The sequence below is a fragment of the Pipistrellus kuhlii genome, unplaced genomic scaffold (genome assembly GCF_014108245.1).
Source record: "Pipistrellus kuhlii isolate mPipKuh1 unplaced genomic scaffold, mPipKuh1.p scaffold_m20_p_1, whole genome shotgun sequence".
Classification (NCBI taxonomy): Eukaryota; Metazoa; Chordata; class Mammalia; order Chiroptera; family Vespertilionidae; genus Pipistrellus; species Pipistrellus kuhlii.
Genome location: NW_023425404.1, coordinates 149,878,099 through 149,891,702, shown reverse-complemented (window position 1 = coordinate 149,891,702; position 13,604 = coordinate 149,878,099). Strand labels below are relative to the sequence as shown.

General features: G+C 43.4%; 1 protein-coding gene across 1 annotated transcript in view; it reads right to left on the bottom strand.

Annotated features, from left to right (window-relative positions):
• Positions 1 to 13,604, bottom strand: part of SCD5 (stearoyl-CoA desaturase 5) — a 128,021-nt gene that overhangs the window by 35,909 nt on the left and 78,508 nt on the right. Inside the window, exon 3 of the mRNA XM_036412381.2 lies at positions 5,713 to 5,918. Coding sequence (XP_036268274.1) covers positions 5,713 to 5,918 — 206 coding nt within the window. The remainder of the gene's footprint in view (positions 1 to 5,712; positions 5,919 to 13,604) is intronic.

Genomic DNA, 13,604 nt, shown 5'->3' with positions numbered 1-13,604 from the left:
ATTCGAGTCCCTTCCTAGAGTGGCAAGATTTACTTATTTTCATCTCTTCCCAGGACACTAAAACAGAAGCTTTTCACTCTTCTGAATAATTCCATTCATTTTGTCTTCGTTTATCCCATCACCACAGTGATGGTCAAGGACCTCGTTTTCACGTGTCAGCACTAGACTAGCACCCTCTTTAATGACTTATGGGAGTGTCTGCATGCTACTTCTAAAGGAATTTTTTTTAATCTAAGATGGAAATCAATGGGGTAAGCAAAGCATTAGGAGAAACATAATCTAAATCTTATCCTCATTCTGTCATCTCAGAAAGAGGATGTGAGATTCCAGATTCTACTTACTGAGGAAGGCAGACAGGCTACTCCCGTGCTTCCCAAAAGTGCTCTGGACTGAGAAACAGGTAACGGCCAACCATTTTGCTAAAGGCAGAACAATTAAAGAACTGTGGCAGAGACTGCTAATTGCTGAACCCATACTGATTCACCCTTCCTTCCGTACAAACAAAACCAGGATTTTACTCAAGAGTGCAACTTAATCAAGAGGCTACACTTCCCAGCTTCCCTTCAGTGCAGATAAAGTCAACCAGGGGGAAGTGGATAGGCTATGTGTCTTCTGGGAAAGCTCCTTAGAGGTGACTGACTTAACTGTGTGGTGTCACCTCACCCTCATCCCCCCCACCCCCTCTTTCCTCTGTTTGGAGCGCTAACCTTGAACAATGAAATGAAAGAACAAAAGCCACAGCCTAAGGATGGTGGAGCAGAAAGACAAAAGACTACTGTTCTCTCCTGACTGTGTGCTACTGCTCCGCCCTGGGTCCCCACAATTCTTTTGGATTGGAGAGAAACATATGCCCATCTTATCTGAGCCAACAAAATTACTAATGGGTAGACCCACTGCCAGCCTCTGGAGTAGCTCCCTTCTAGGCTCACCCCCAACATTGGCAGGGCCAAGAGTCAAGATGTGGACGCCTCGCCTGTGGCTCCCCTTCCCTGCCTGTCCCTGGTTCTGTCCACTCTGCGAGGACATCCGAGCTCACCCTTCCAAGCTCATCCCCAGGCTAACACTGCTCCTTGACACTCTTCAGGCCTAGGGTACCCATGCTTTCCACCCGGAGGAAAAGCCTGGGAGAGGTTGGGGGAGGCTCTGGTACTGAATGCAAAGACATTTGGGCAAGGAGCTCCAGGATCCTGGGAACCCAAGGCATTGTCTAGAGGTGGCAGGAGGCTCCAGGCCTGTGATCTCCTCACCTTGTGAGAAGTGTGGCCCCTGAAGGCACAGGACCCACAGGGGTCCCAGTTGCCAGGAGATCTCGTTCTTGCCTCCTAATCCTTGTCTTTTCATCATTCATAACTCGACAGCAGAACAAAACTTGAAGTAATCCAGTTAACTACTTGTTATAAGAACCTTGGTAAAAATGGCCTTTTAGAGCAGTGGTTCTCAACCTTTCTAATGCCTCGACCCTTTAATATAGTTCCTTCCTCATGTTGTGGTGACCCCCAGCCATAAAATTATTTTCGTTGCTACATAACTGTAATTTCGTTAGTTCATAACTGTAATTTTGCAACCCACAGGTTGAGAACCACTAGCAGGGTCGCCTAAGACCATCGGGAAAACACAGATATTTACATTACAATTCATAGCAGTAGCAAAATAACAGCGATGAAGTAGCAATGAAAATAATTTTATGGTTGGGGGTCACCACAGCATGAGGAACTGTATTAAAGGGTCGCGGCATTAGAAAGGTTGAGAACCCCGTTTTAGAGGAAAAGTCTGGAACTCTGGCTTGAACTGTGTTGTTTTCCTCTCATCCTTAATGCCACTACTACCTTCTCTCTTTATGAAAGTGTATAATGAAAAGTTGATTAAGACTGGTTCCTGGCAAGCTTTTCTTTGGAGAGCTGGATGGCTAAGCACAAGTTTATCAATCAACTGCAATATTGGTGCTAGTGTACTGAATGAAGGAGGAGTCTCTAAATCCTTGGTCTCTGTCATTTGCACATCTACCTACTTGAGGGAACTAAATGGCATTTATCTGGATCTGTTTGCACAAACACTGCATCTGGGAAGGGACTGGAATCAGTTTCAAACCCTGGCTACCGATATTGGAACAGAGACTGCCGCCCTCAGAGAACCATATGGGAGCAGGTGGGAACGCTGTAAGGTGTGCCTCTGAAATGACCCAGGACGGGCCCCGAACAGGCTGGGCACCTTTCTCTGCTACTTAGGAAGCCCTGGACTCAGCCTACGGGAGCAAAGATGTGGCAGTGCCACCGACGACGGGCTCCAACCTCCAGTTCACACACTGAGCACAAGGACTCATTCCTCGAGGAATCTGCCTCCTCTCAGTGGCCTGCCTGACAGGCCAGTGAAGCTAGCCTCACAGACATGAAAATACCCAAACCGTTGCACTTTCTCTGGGCTTTCATCTGAGCTATTTTCCTTTAGTTCAGTAATTCTCAGCCTTATTTTGCATTTCCGATCTCTATGTCCTTGAGACTGGATAATTACCAAAGGAAATGAGTTCTCACCCATACTTCAGAGAGCTGGCATGGCCCTTCAAACAGCAAGACGGAATTAAAAGACCACTGAGCGAATTAATCTTGATACAGATTGAATGCTTGTGTTCCCTCAAAAGTTCATATACTGAAACTTAATCACCAATGCAATGGTATTAAGAAATGGATCTGTTGCTGAAACCAGTTTGGCTCAGTGGATAGAGTGTCAGTCTGCGGACTGAAAGGTCCCAGGTTCGATTCTGCATGCACATTGGTTGCAGGCACATCCCCAATAGGGGGCATGCAGGAGGCAGCTGGTCAATGCTTTTCTCTCATCGATGTTTCTAGCTATCCATCCCTCTCCATTTCGGTGAAAAGTCAATAAAATAAATTAAAAAAAAAAAAGAAGTGGGGCTGTTGAGAGGTGATTAGATTAAGAAGGTGGAGGCATCATAAATGGGTTTTGTGTCCTTAAAAAAGAGATCCCAGTGGGGAACAGTGGGGAAACAAAACAAAACAAAAACCAACCACACACAAAGAGACCCCAGAGAGCTCCTTTTCCCCTTCTGTCAGGGGAAGACACAACGAGGAGACAATTAATTGCCTATGAGCCAGGAAAAGCGCTCTCACCAGGCACAGAATCTAATGATACTTTGATCTTGGACTCACCAGCCTCCAGAACTAAACATGAGAATCAAATGTTCAGTCTTCTAAGCCACCTAGTTTATGTTATTTTTGTTATAGCAGCTCAGGGAGATGAAGATTATGTCCCCAGCTTTCTATCTATATGTTGTTGGTTAGTTTCCCTATAGGAAAAGTGGTTTATAAGATACCGCCTCGGTCTAAGGTGCCATGGTGCTACACAGTGCTATGAAATGACAGGCATATTAAATATCCTTTCCCCCATCCTCATCTAATTTCTTCTTATCTGTCAGGTCTTGGCTTAGAAGCTAGTCCATTCCGTAGGCCTTCCCTCCCTCTCCCCAGCCTGCAGTGTGGGCTGGAGACTCTTCTCTGCGTTCCCATGGTGCTCTGGACTTCCTTATTTGAAGTTGTATCCTCAGCACCCATTTCTAGCAGGAACTCAATGACACAGCATCTGAAATGATGAAATGGGGGATGGTTTCTGATAGCTACCACCCCTTGGTCACTGGACTAGTGAGCGATGTTCTGAGATAACTATTCATGGAACATGCTGGAATAGCCTTTGTTCTCCTGCCTGCATTTGGAGTACACACCTACTGAGTAAGATGACAGTACCACTGTTTTGTGTGTGTTTTTTCAGGGGAAAAATGGAAAGAAATCTTCCATTTTTATGGTCAGAGACACACAGACTACTATACTTATCTCAGTTCTCATTAGTAAAATAGAAGGTCCTATACCTTCTCTTCTGAGCTCTTCAAATTAATCTAAGGTCTGATTGTCCCAAAGCATTACTAATTGTATAGCAACATCGTTTATATCACAAGATTGGGAATGACACACATGTCCAGTCAAAGAGTGATGGTTAAGTAAACTATGACACTAAGTAAACTGGTGAACACATGCAGCTTCTGACAATGTGCCCACCATGTAGCCTGAAGTTAAAGGGGAGACATACATGACCTCTGCCGTGTGGCTGCCATCATGGGAAACACACTAAAGAGATGCATACAATATAGAAAGATGTGCTACAGAATATTAAGAATGACTCTGTTTATGTGTTAGAACTATGGATGGTTTTCTTTCTGTGTTTCCGAATTTTTTCAGATTTTTCTCATGGTGAAAAATCAAAACAAAAAATCACTTCATTGTTAATTAAAAACATCTTGTTCTTTTCTGCTAGGAAACTTTTGGCTATTGACACTGGATGTGTCCGCTTGAATGAGCTGCATAGAGGAGCAGAGAGAAGACCCTGTGATACAATCAAAGCAGGGGATGGAAGCATATGGAATCCTCTGGAGCAGCGACTAACTGCCTGTGTAATAGTCACTGATCTGAGCTCTTCCTACATGCCAGACATTGCCCATACTTTTTTTTTTTTTTTTCTCATTTGTCCTCATAAACATTGTAAGGCATGGGTACTCATGTTACTGCCATCTTCTAGCCAAAACTGAGCCTGAGATTGGTCGGTTCTTTTGCTGGTATGAAGGGAAGCTGCTGAGTTGACCCTGGTAGTCTGTCTCCATGGTCTGACATTTCCTCCCTGTGCTCTACTGCCCCCTTCAATGAGACAGCAGCGGCTGAGGGGGAACCGAGCACAATTCTAAGCCACACTTCATTTCACGCAATGATCTGTGTCCACAAAGGCACAACAGCTGCTATTCCCACCTTTAGGAGAGTCTATTCAGGTAAGTCTTCAAATAACTCTTGTCAGTGGTATGGTCTCTGGTAGCCACTTGTTCACTATATTATCTCAGGGTGCTAATGAGAGGGGAGCCATAAATTGTCCTTCTTTGGGACAATATGCTCAGCTTTGAATATAAGACAAAAATCCAATGCCCTGGTGGCAACAGGCTTATTTATAGATGCTCTCATGGCCAACTTCGCAGCCCCAGACCAGCACCGATACATTCCAGGCCAGCTTCCCACTTTACAAGTGGATAATTGCTGCTCTCTCTTTGCCAGAACAATACAGGCAACCTGTCTCCATGCTCTTGTTGAAAGAAGATTCACCTTGCAAAGGACGGGTTACGCCCTGCCGACACCATTAGCGCACACAGCGCTTGGAGGCTCTCTATTACACAGTCACATTTCCTGTGCACAGAACCGGGTGGTGTAACATTTCTAGAAGGGAGGGGAGCGGAGACTTCACTACAGGAGCCTTCTAGGAGAACAGAGCAGGATGCCCGGGGCGAGTCCAGTCCTGCTGGAGTCAGGCTTATCCCTCAAGCACAGCGTCTGCCCCCCTCCCTGCCACTTCAGGGAAATGTGAAGGAAGCAAGGGGAACTATACACACAGTCCATGAAGTGAGCCAGGCAGATTGGTCTGGAGGAAGGGAGACTGGGCCTAAGGGAAATCCATTTCAAATTAAATTAAAATTAAAAACAAATGTGTGAGCCGAGAAACCTTAACGAGCAGAAGGAAACAACTAAACAGATAAATCCTAACAAGACAGAATGGAATCATCAGAGAAGGTGCCTTGAGGAAAACAACCAGAGGATATAATTGCGTCCATTGTACCCGGTCTCTTGGTCCCGTCCCCCGAGGGGCAGCCCTGTGGTGTCCGTCACTCACTTTCTCTGGAACCGGACCACGGGATCCGCCAGCAGGTCGGTGACATCCAGGGTCCTCCCCTTCTCGATGACGTCGCGGTGCTTCCGGACGAACAGCCACCCAATGTGGGAAAAGAAGAAGCCCCGGCGGGCGTTGTGCGGGTCGGCGTCCGTCTCCGAGTACTTGTGGTGGACGCGGTGGTCCCTGGACCACTCGAAGATGTCGTTCTGCAGGGAGAACACAGACCCTGAGTAAAGCGACAGTGCTCCCTGGCACCTTCTCAAAAGCATCCCAACCTCCCCCGGCCCCACGCCTCCCCATCCTCACCACGGACTTCCACTTGCTCTTATCCGCAGCCTCACGGTCAAGCCCTGCGGTTTTTCTGGGGTGGCTTCCGTAAGAACAAGAGTAAGTCCTCACTCACTCTAAGAGGGATCTTAGCTTGTGTTTGGGGTGTGTGTGCCTGCTGCAGATGGCTCAGACATATTGGGTGAACTAGTGGAGAACCCTGAAAGAAAGTTCTGGAGCAGGCTATCGAAGTCTCCTGAGAGATCATTCATGAAGAACAGAGAGACAGGATGAAGTCTCAGGATGAAGACTTGGTTGTCGGAGGTTGAGTATGAAAAGGGGTTGGTTCTTGGCCCAGAACTCTCTGCTCTCACACCCATTCTTTAATGGCCTTGACAGCCAACTTAATGGAGAGCAGGAAGCCAGCGAGTAAACACCCAAAGAGGTGCTTCACCAAGTCGCTGAAAAATACCAAGGCACACATAACATCGCTTACGGACTGCTCTAGCAGTGTGTCACAGAAAGGCAGGGAGGTGACTTTCCTGAGGGATCTGGTGTATGTGGCCATCCCCACCGTGAAGAAGCAGCAGTGCCCAAGGGGTGGGCTGGATACCAAGAGACGCTGCGGCCCACGAAAGGAGAAACATCAGAGTCCAGCAGATTCTGCCAAGCTCTCAGGGTGAGGCGCAGGCACACATGGGGACACACCCTGTTGACCCTCTTGTGATGGGAGATATGAGACAGGGGGCTGGAGGTCCTGTGTGAGCGATCAGGGGCAAAACCAAAGGCATTTAGGGCAGTATTGGTAATGACACCTTATCTATAGCCATGGGCCAGTGAAGTCTATAGACTTCTAATGTGTGCTCAGTTTTGCTTTTATCTGATAATGTTTTTAAATCTTTGAGGAGGCAAATTAGGTTGAAAGTGATTCTTTTAATAGGAAAATTAACCTGAAAAAAATATATATATAAAACTTTATATAGTGTATAAGCTCTTTTTTGAAAAATACAAATATAAGGCAATAGCTGAAACCGGTTTGGCTCAGTGGATAGAACATCAGCTTGTGGACTGAAAGGTCCCAGGTTCTATTCTGGTCAAGGGCATGTACCTTGGTTGTAGGTACATCCCCAGTGTGGGGGATACAGGAGGCAGCTGATTGATGTTTCTCTCTCATCGATGTTTCTAACTCTCTATCCCTCTCTCTTCCTCTCTGTAAAAAATTAATAAAATATATTTTAAAAATAAGGCAATAATGTTTGATACCATGCTATTCAGAACTTTGTCATGCTTTCATTAAGAATCTGCTATTTCACAGATATTGGCGTCATCCTGCTGATGAGAAGAAAGGGTACTATTTTATTCTAAAAGTTCTAACAAATATTTTAATCCAAATGCGGTTCATTGAGTTTTTGGTTTCTCTGACTCACCTAGTGCTACTAAAAGGCTACTCAACCTGGTGCATCCTGTAGCGCCATTGAAAACTTTTAACGTTTGCTTAACCCTGGGGTATAGCCAACTTTACCCAAAGGAGAGGTAGAAAGACCTTAAGAAGTATGTGCTCAGCTTAAATATAAAGAGAGGAAATGGGTGCTTAGCAGTTTTTCCTTGTATAAGGAAAAATTTACAACTTAGTTAATTGTGATCGAAAAAGAGGTCTTTGGATTTTACATATATTTAAACAGAATGTATTGGAAAGAGTGAATGCATTTATTATTAATAATCTCAGAATGTGTAGTTGGGAAGAAATTTCAAATGTCAGTCAAGACTACTGCAGCTGCCGGGACCGGTTTGGCTTAATGGATAGAGCGTCGGCTTGGGGACTGAAAGGTCCCGGGTTCGATTCTGGTCAAGGGCATATACCCTGGTTGCGGGCATATTCCCAATAGGGGGTGTGCAAGAGGCAGCTGATCAATGACTCTCTCTCATCAATGTTTCTAACTCTCTATCTCTCTCCCTTCTTCTCTGTACAAAATCAATAAAATATATATTTTTTAAAAAAAGACTACTGCAGCCCAGAATAATTTATTCCTTTCGCATTCCTTTACTGCTTTTATTGCAGTGCCCATCCGGACATAGGAAGGAAGAGGAGCCCTCTCTTCCCAGTTCAGATGGCAAAATTAGGGCTTAGAAGACATTTACTCACGTTCATCTACTAAGTGCCAACAGTAATGGAACAAAATAGTTCTTTGTTCATGTCCCTTTCAATGATATATATCCCTTATTCTCCAAATTCAATGGCAAGGAGGGGGGGTATCTTTTTCAAAAATCTCTCATTTTTAAAAAATATATTTTTATTGATTTTTTACAGAGAAGAAGAGAGATAGAGAGAGTTAGAAACATCTATGAGAAAGAATCATTGATCAGCTGCCTCTTGCACACCCCCTACTGGGGATGTGCCCACAACCAAGGTGCATGCCCTTGACCAGAATCGAACCTGGGACCTTTCATTCCGCAGGCCAACGCTCTATCCACTGAGCCAAACCGGTTTCGGCAAATCTCTCATTTTTTTTGTTAAAAGGTTATGCTGATTCTTTAAGCTATCACAGTGCAATTTTTAAAAAACTTTACGTGGTGAGTTCCAAAGCGCTAGAAACATTATTCTCACAAAATTAAGCATAATACGATGACAAAAGAATGATGATGAGAACAAACTGGAACAGAGATATTTATTTTAATTCCTCCTACCTGGATACCTTCCTGCCAGAAGCCACTTTGACTGTAACATTGGAACAAAGCCCGGGGTTGGCCACATCCCAGATAATCAAACACACAATCGGGCCAAAAATACTCTTAAGATGTGTGGGTTTTTAATCCTTTGTTATTGTTTTGTTTTTAACGCTAAAGCTGACTCCGGTGAAAAAGTGACTCCAAGAACAAGATGTCAGCCAACAACAGGGCAGAAAGAGAACAGAATTCGTATGTTCACTCAGGGGCCTTTTCTTCCCACTCATCTGCACTTCGCTTCTCTCCTGGACTGATGTGGAGTGGGAGCCAATCTGTGAGCAGCATCTGGGTTTGATGAAAAGCTGTGTATCCCTCGGGTGTGTCTGGTAGAGTCAATCTGTGCAGAAGGGAAAGCTGAGGGCTGGTGAGGAGGGAGAGATGGCTAAGCAAACTTCAGGAGGTGGGAGTGAGAGGAAACACCCCGCCATCGCCATGGCAATATCCTGGCCATCTCTCTTCCTCCCAGTGTTTGCAGAGTGCTAATTACTCTTGTCTGGAACTATGTGTACGGCCCCATCATCTCCGCTTCACACACACACACACACACACAAATGAGGCACAGAGAGATGGTGAGGCATCAGTGAGCTGACACTCAAGCACGTGGACCCCGTCTATTCATGCCCTGTGTGCACGTTTTGACAGCGGCCATGACATTGAGCTCGGCAGCAACTTCTGAAACCTAAAGACATACATAGTCTAACAAATCAACAAGTGGTTCCGTTTGCAAATTAGAATTTATACCTAACGGTGGGTTCTGGTAGATCACAGTCTTAATACATAACCCCATTACCTTCCAAAGTAGACATTTACCACATGTTTACTGATCATTCCTGACAAAGAACTGGGGTGGAGAACGAAGCTACCCTAGGTCTACGAGCCCTGAGTATAACTGAGGCACCGGCAGGTGGGGGAGAGGAAGAGGAAGAAGAAGAGAGCAGGTTAGCAGTGCACAGCTCAGGTGGTAGGTTTTATTACATGAGGGGCCACACCATGTCCTACTTTGTGCTGTCCGAGAGAAATATAATACAAACCATATATGGAATTAAGGTTTTTTTCTAGTAGCAACATTAAAAAAATGAAAAGAAACAAAATTAATTTTAATAACATATTTTATTTAACATATTTTAAATGCCATTCCAATACATGATTAGCATGTTATTAATGAGATTTTTTACTTTTTTTCCTGTACCAATTCTTCAAAATTGGGTGTGCCTTTTATACTTCTGGCACACCTCAATTCGGACTAGCCAGAGTTCAAAGTGCTCAGTAGCCAGCTACATGTGGCTAGTGACTACCATATTGGACAGTGAAGTTCTAGCTCATAACTTATATGCTTTTCTATGTATGTGCTATACTTTTTAAAGTTTTTTTTTTAAAAGCCTATATAATAAAAGCCCAATATGCTAAGTGTCTAGTCTACCAGTCCTCCGTTCAACCAATCAAAGTGTAAAATGCTAATGATATGCTAAGGCCGCTCAACCACTCACTATGACATGTACTGACCACTCTGAGGCAGACGCTCTGACCAGTAGGTTAGCTTGCTGCTGGGGTCCAGCCAGTCGGGACTGAATGGGACCAGCCAGACATGCAGTGGAGCCCTCCCATGGTCTCTCCCCAGCTGGCCAACCTCATGTGTCTCTCCCTGGCCCCAATCGTGCGCTGCTGGTATCCCTTGGCCTGGCCTGCACCCTCTCACCAATCCAGGATTCCTCAGGAGATGTCAAAGAGCTGATTTCAACCTGATCCTGCAGGCCAGGCCAAGGGACCCCACTGGGCATGAATTTGTGCACTGTGCCCAAAATAAACTAAAAATTTTAAGTTTTAAAAATTCAGTGTTGCTTACTGATGAGAGTGTGAAATTGGCACAAACCAGGTGAATGGCAAATGGGCTGCACATACCAAAAGTGTTAAAATTGTGCATTTGTAAAATCTAACAATTTGTTTTCTTTATCTTAAGGAAATAATCAGGCTATGTACAAAGATTTAAACACAAAGATGCTCACTGCTGTGAAAACATAGGAAAGCCCTGAATTTCCACATAAGAGATTATGATCGAGTACCTTGAAATACATTTTTTAATTCAATATTATTCATGTGTGTGTGTGTGTGTGTGTGTGTGTGTGTGTGGGTGTGGGTGTGTATGTGTGTGTGTGTGTGTACATAGAAAACTTCTGGAGGAAAATATTAAGAAAAAGGTCCTAGTGTTACCTCAGGGAGTGAGACTGGGATATAGGAGATGAGGAGAAATATTTTTACATTTGATTTTATACTATGACACTTTTAACAAGAGCATCTGTTGGTTTTGTATTAAAAGTGAATTTACAAAAATAAAAAGGTATTATATTATTGACCCAGAGAGATGACGGAAAATTTAAGTGAAAAGTAGTTTTCAAAATAATAGGTATGGAATAGACCCATTTTGAATAAAAATGTATATTTGGGCATAGGAAGAATAAAGGAAGTTTGTAAGTCAACCTTGTTTAGAATGGTTCTAGAAAGTGGGATGGTGGATGATTTTTAATTTTTTATTTTAGTTTGTCTGTATTTTCTAAATTTTTATAAAAATAGTATTTCTTTTGTAAAATGGGGAAATAATTATTTTTAAGTTTCCTGAATCAAAGCAACCCAGCTCCTGCCATCAGCCCCATATTAGGAAAAACTCTATGAAAAAATAAGATTCATTCAGTAATCCAGTAATCCATCTGTACATCAACATTAACACTAATCAACTAATCACACCACAACTGTATGACTTTAAGTATAGTGCCCTTGCTTAAACCCGCCCTGTATTTTGAATCTTTATTACTTCACTCTCCGTCCGATATAATATCTCAAAACAGGGAACCTGCTGAGGCTGTAGAAATTGAAATTGATCATGGGGTGGTTTTTCTCCATAAGCACAGCCTTTGCGTATTATCTGAGGCTTGAGCAAAGGTAATCAATCTCAAAAGCTCCACCGAAGCAGATTATGAAGCCACCCTCTCAGTCAGTACTTTTCCCCAATCTCCTTCTGTGTTCAGAGTCTAGTCCTCTAAATGGCCACAGAGGAAACTGTCTTTTAAAACTCACATAGCCCTACCCGGTTTGGCTCAGTGGGTAGAGCATCAGCTTGCAGGCTGAAGGGTCCTGGCTTCGATCCTGGTCAGGGGCACATGCCCAGGTTGTGGGCTCAATCCCTAGTGCAGGGAGTGCAAGAGGCAGCGGATCAATGATTCTCTCTCATCATGGATGTTTCTATCTCTCTTTCCCTCTCACTTCCTCTCTAAAATCAATTAAAAATATATTTTTAAAAATAAACAAAGCCCACATAATTAATTTCCACTAGTTAGCAAGATTAAAGCAAAATGTAAACAGTATTTAGCTTCCTCTATTCAATGGAGACTTGACTTTGGGTGGTGAACACAGTACAATATACAGGTGATGGGTTATAGAATTGTGTACCTGAAACCTATATAATTTGATTAGCCAATGTAACCCAAATAAATTCAATTAAAACAAATCTTTAAAGAGTATCATTTGTTCTCATAATACATCTTGTTTCCAATGAATAGTGAAAAAGACACTAGGAGCACCAACAACAGACAAGTCAGCTTGAACAGGCAGGTCTGAGAGTAGAACGTGTGTGTCCTGTGAGTGGAAGACATCTGGGATAATGGTCATTCCCTCAAAGGGGTCAGAGAGGGGAAGACGTTGCCGCCGCTCCTCTCCAGGGACCATAAGGCTCATTTGAAAGTGACTTTATCTCAGTCTCTGAGGTCTGAATACAGCCTCCTCCGGTTCAGATGCCAACATTGTACTATTAAAACAGAGAACATTTGGTGCTTTCCCCATTGTCAATACTGGGTCAGCACTGATTTCCCCCCCGGATAACCCTGACCATCTGTAAGAAGAACCCAGAAAGTCCCCAAAAAGGGCTGGCAGCAGTCTGCACCACCTGGCCAACCCTAACCGCGGAGGACAGTCCCCACCTGCACCCAACCCTCACATGGCCCTCGGCCTGGAAGGTTTCAGAAGCTGGATATGTGCTCAACAGCCAACTTCAGTGGTTTAGAGAGTATGTGCTGACAACACTTACAAACGGCAAAGAATGAAAGGAGTGTTTCATATTTTCTTTTTTAAATATTTTTTTATTAAATTTTTTACAATGAGAATGTTTTTTAATAAGACTTTTAAACGTTAAAAAAACACATTTTTAAAATGGCTTGGGAGTCAGTCCTCTTGGTAGACAAGTTGGCGGCCTTCTGTGAACCTTTCTAATTTGGGTTTTAAAGGTGTTTTTTTTTTGGTCAGTGATATTGACCATTGTTCTAGTCTCCTGAGCTACGTCTCCTTCACTCAGGGAGTCAAATTTTCAGGGAAGAAAGAACCTAGAAAACTATGACAACCCAATAGTAATGGATGCACCTTGCTCCCGGATTTTGGTTTTTAAATACCATTCCCCATTAAAGGGTGCCAGGACTAGGGCAGGAAAATCACCACAGGAATTTGATATAATTTGTTGTACCAGAAAATAAAGAATTGCTCTAAAAATGATAGCAATGTGCAACAAAACAAAACAAAACAAAAAAAAACAACACATAGGAATCCATTTATATTGCCTTCCATTGAACAAATAGGGTCATTTGACTAATAATTTGGGTCGTTAAGATGAATAATAATTAAAGACTAAAATCTACTTAACAAATAAGAATCTATGAGCCCATACTAAATGTATACATGTATACATACATATGTGAAATGCCAACCAAGAAATTTAGAGGGAATTAAGGAGTTAGAAAAATCATCATTCTTCAAGTGTCATGGCAATAACTGATTCAAGCAAGACTCACAAATGTATGCCAAGATACTGGGTGAAAGGTTGATGAAGAAAAAATGTTTACATAGGCTCACAGTATCTCAGC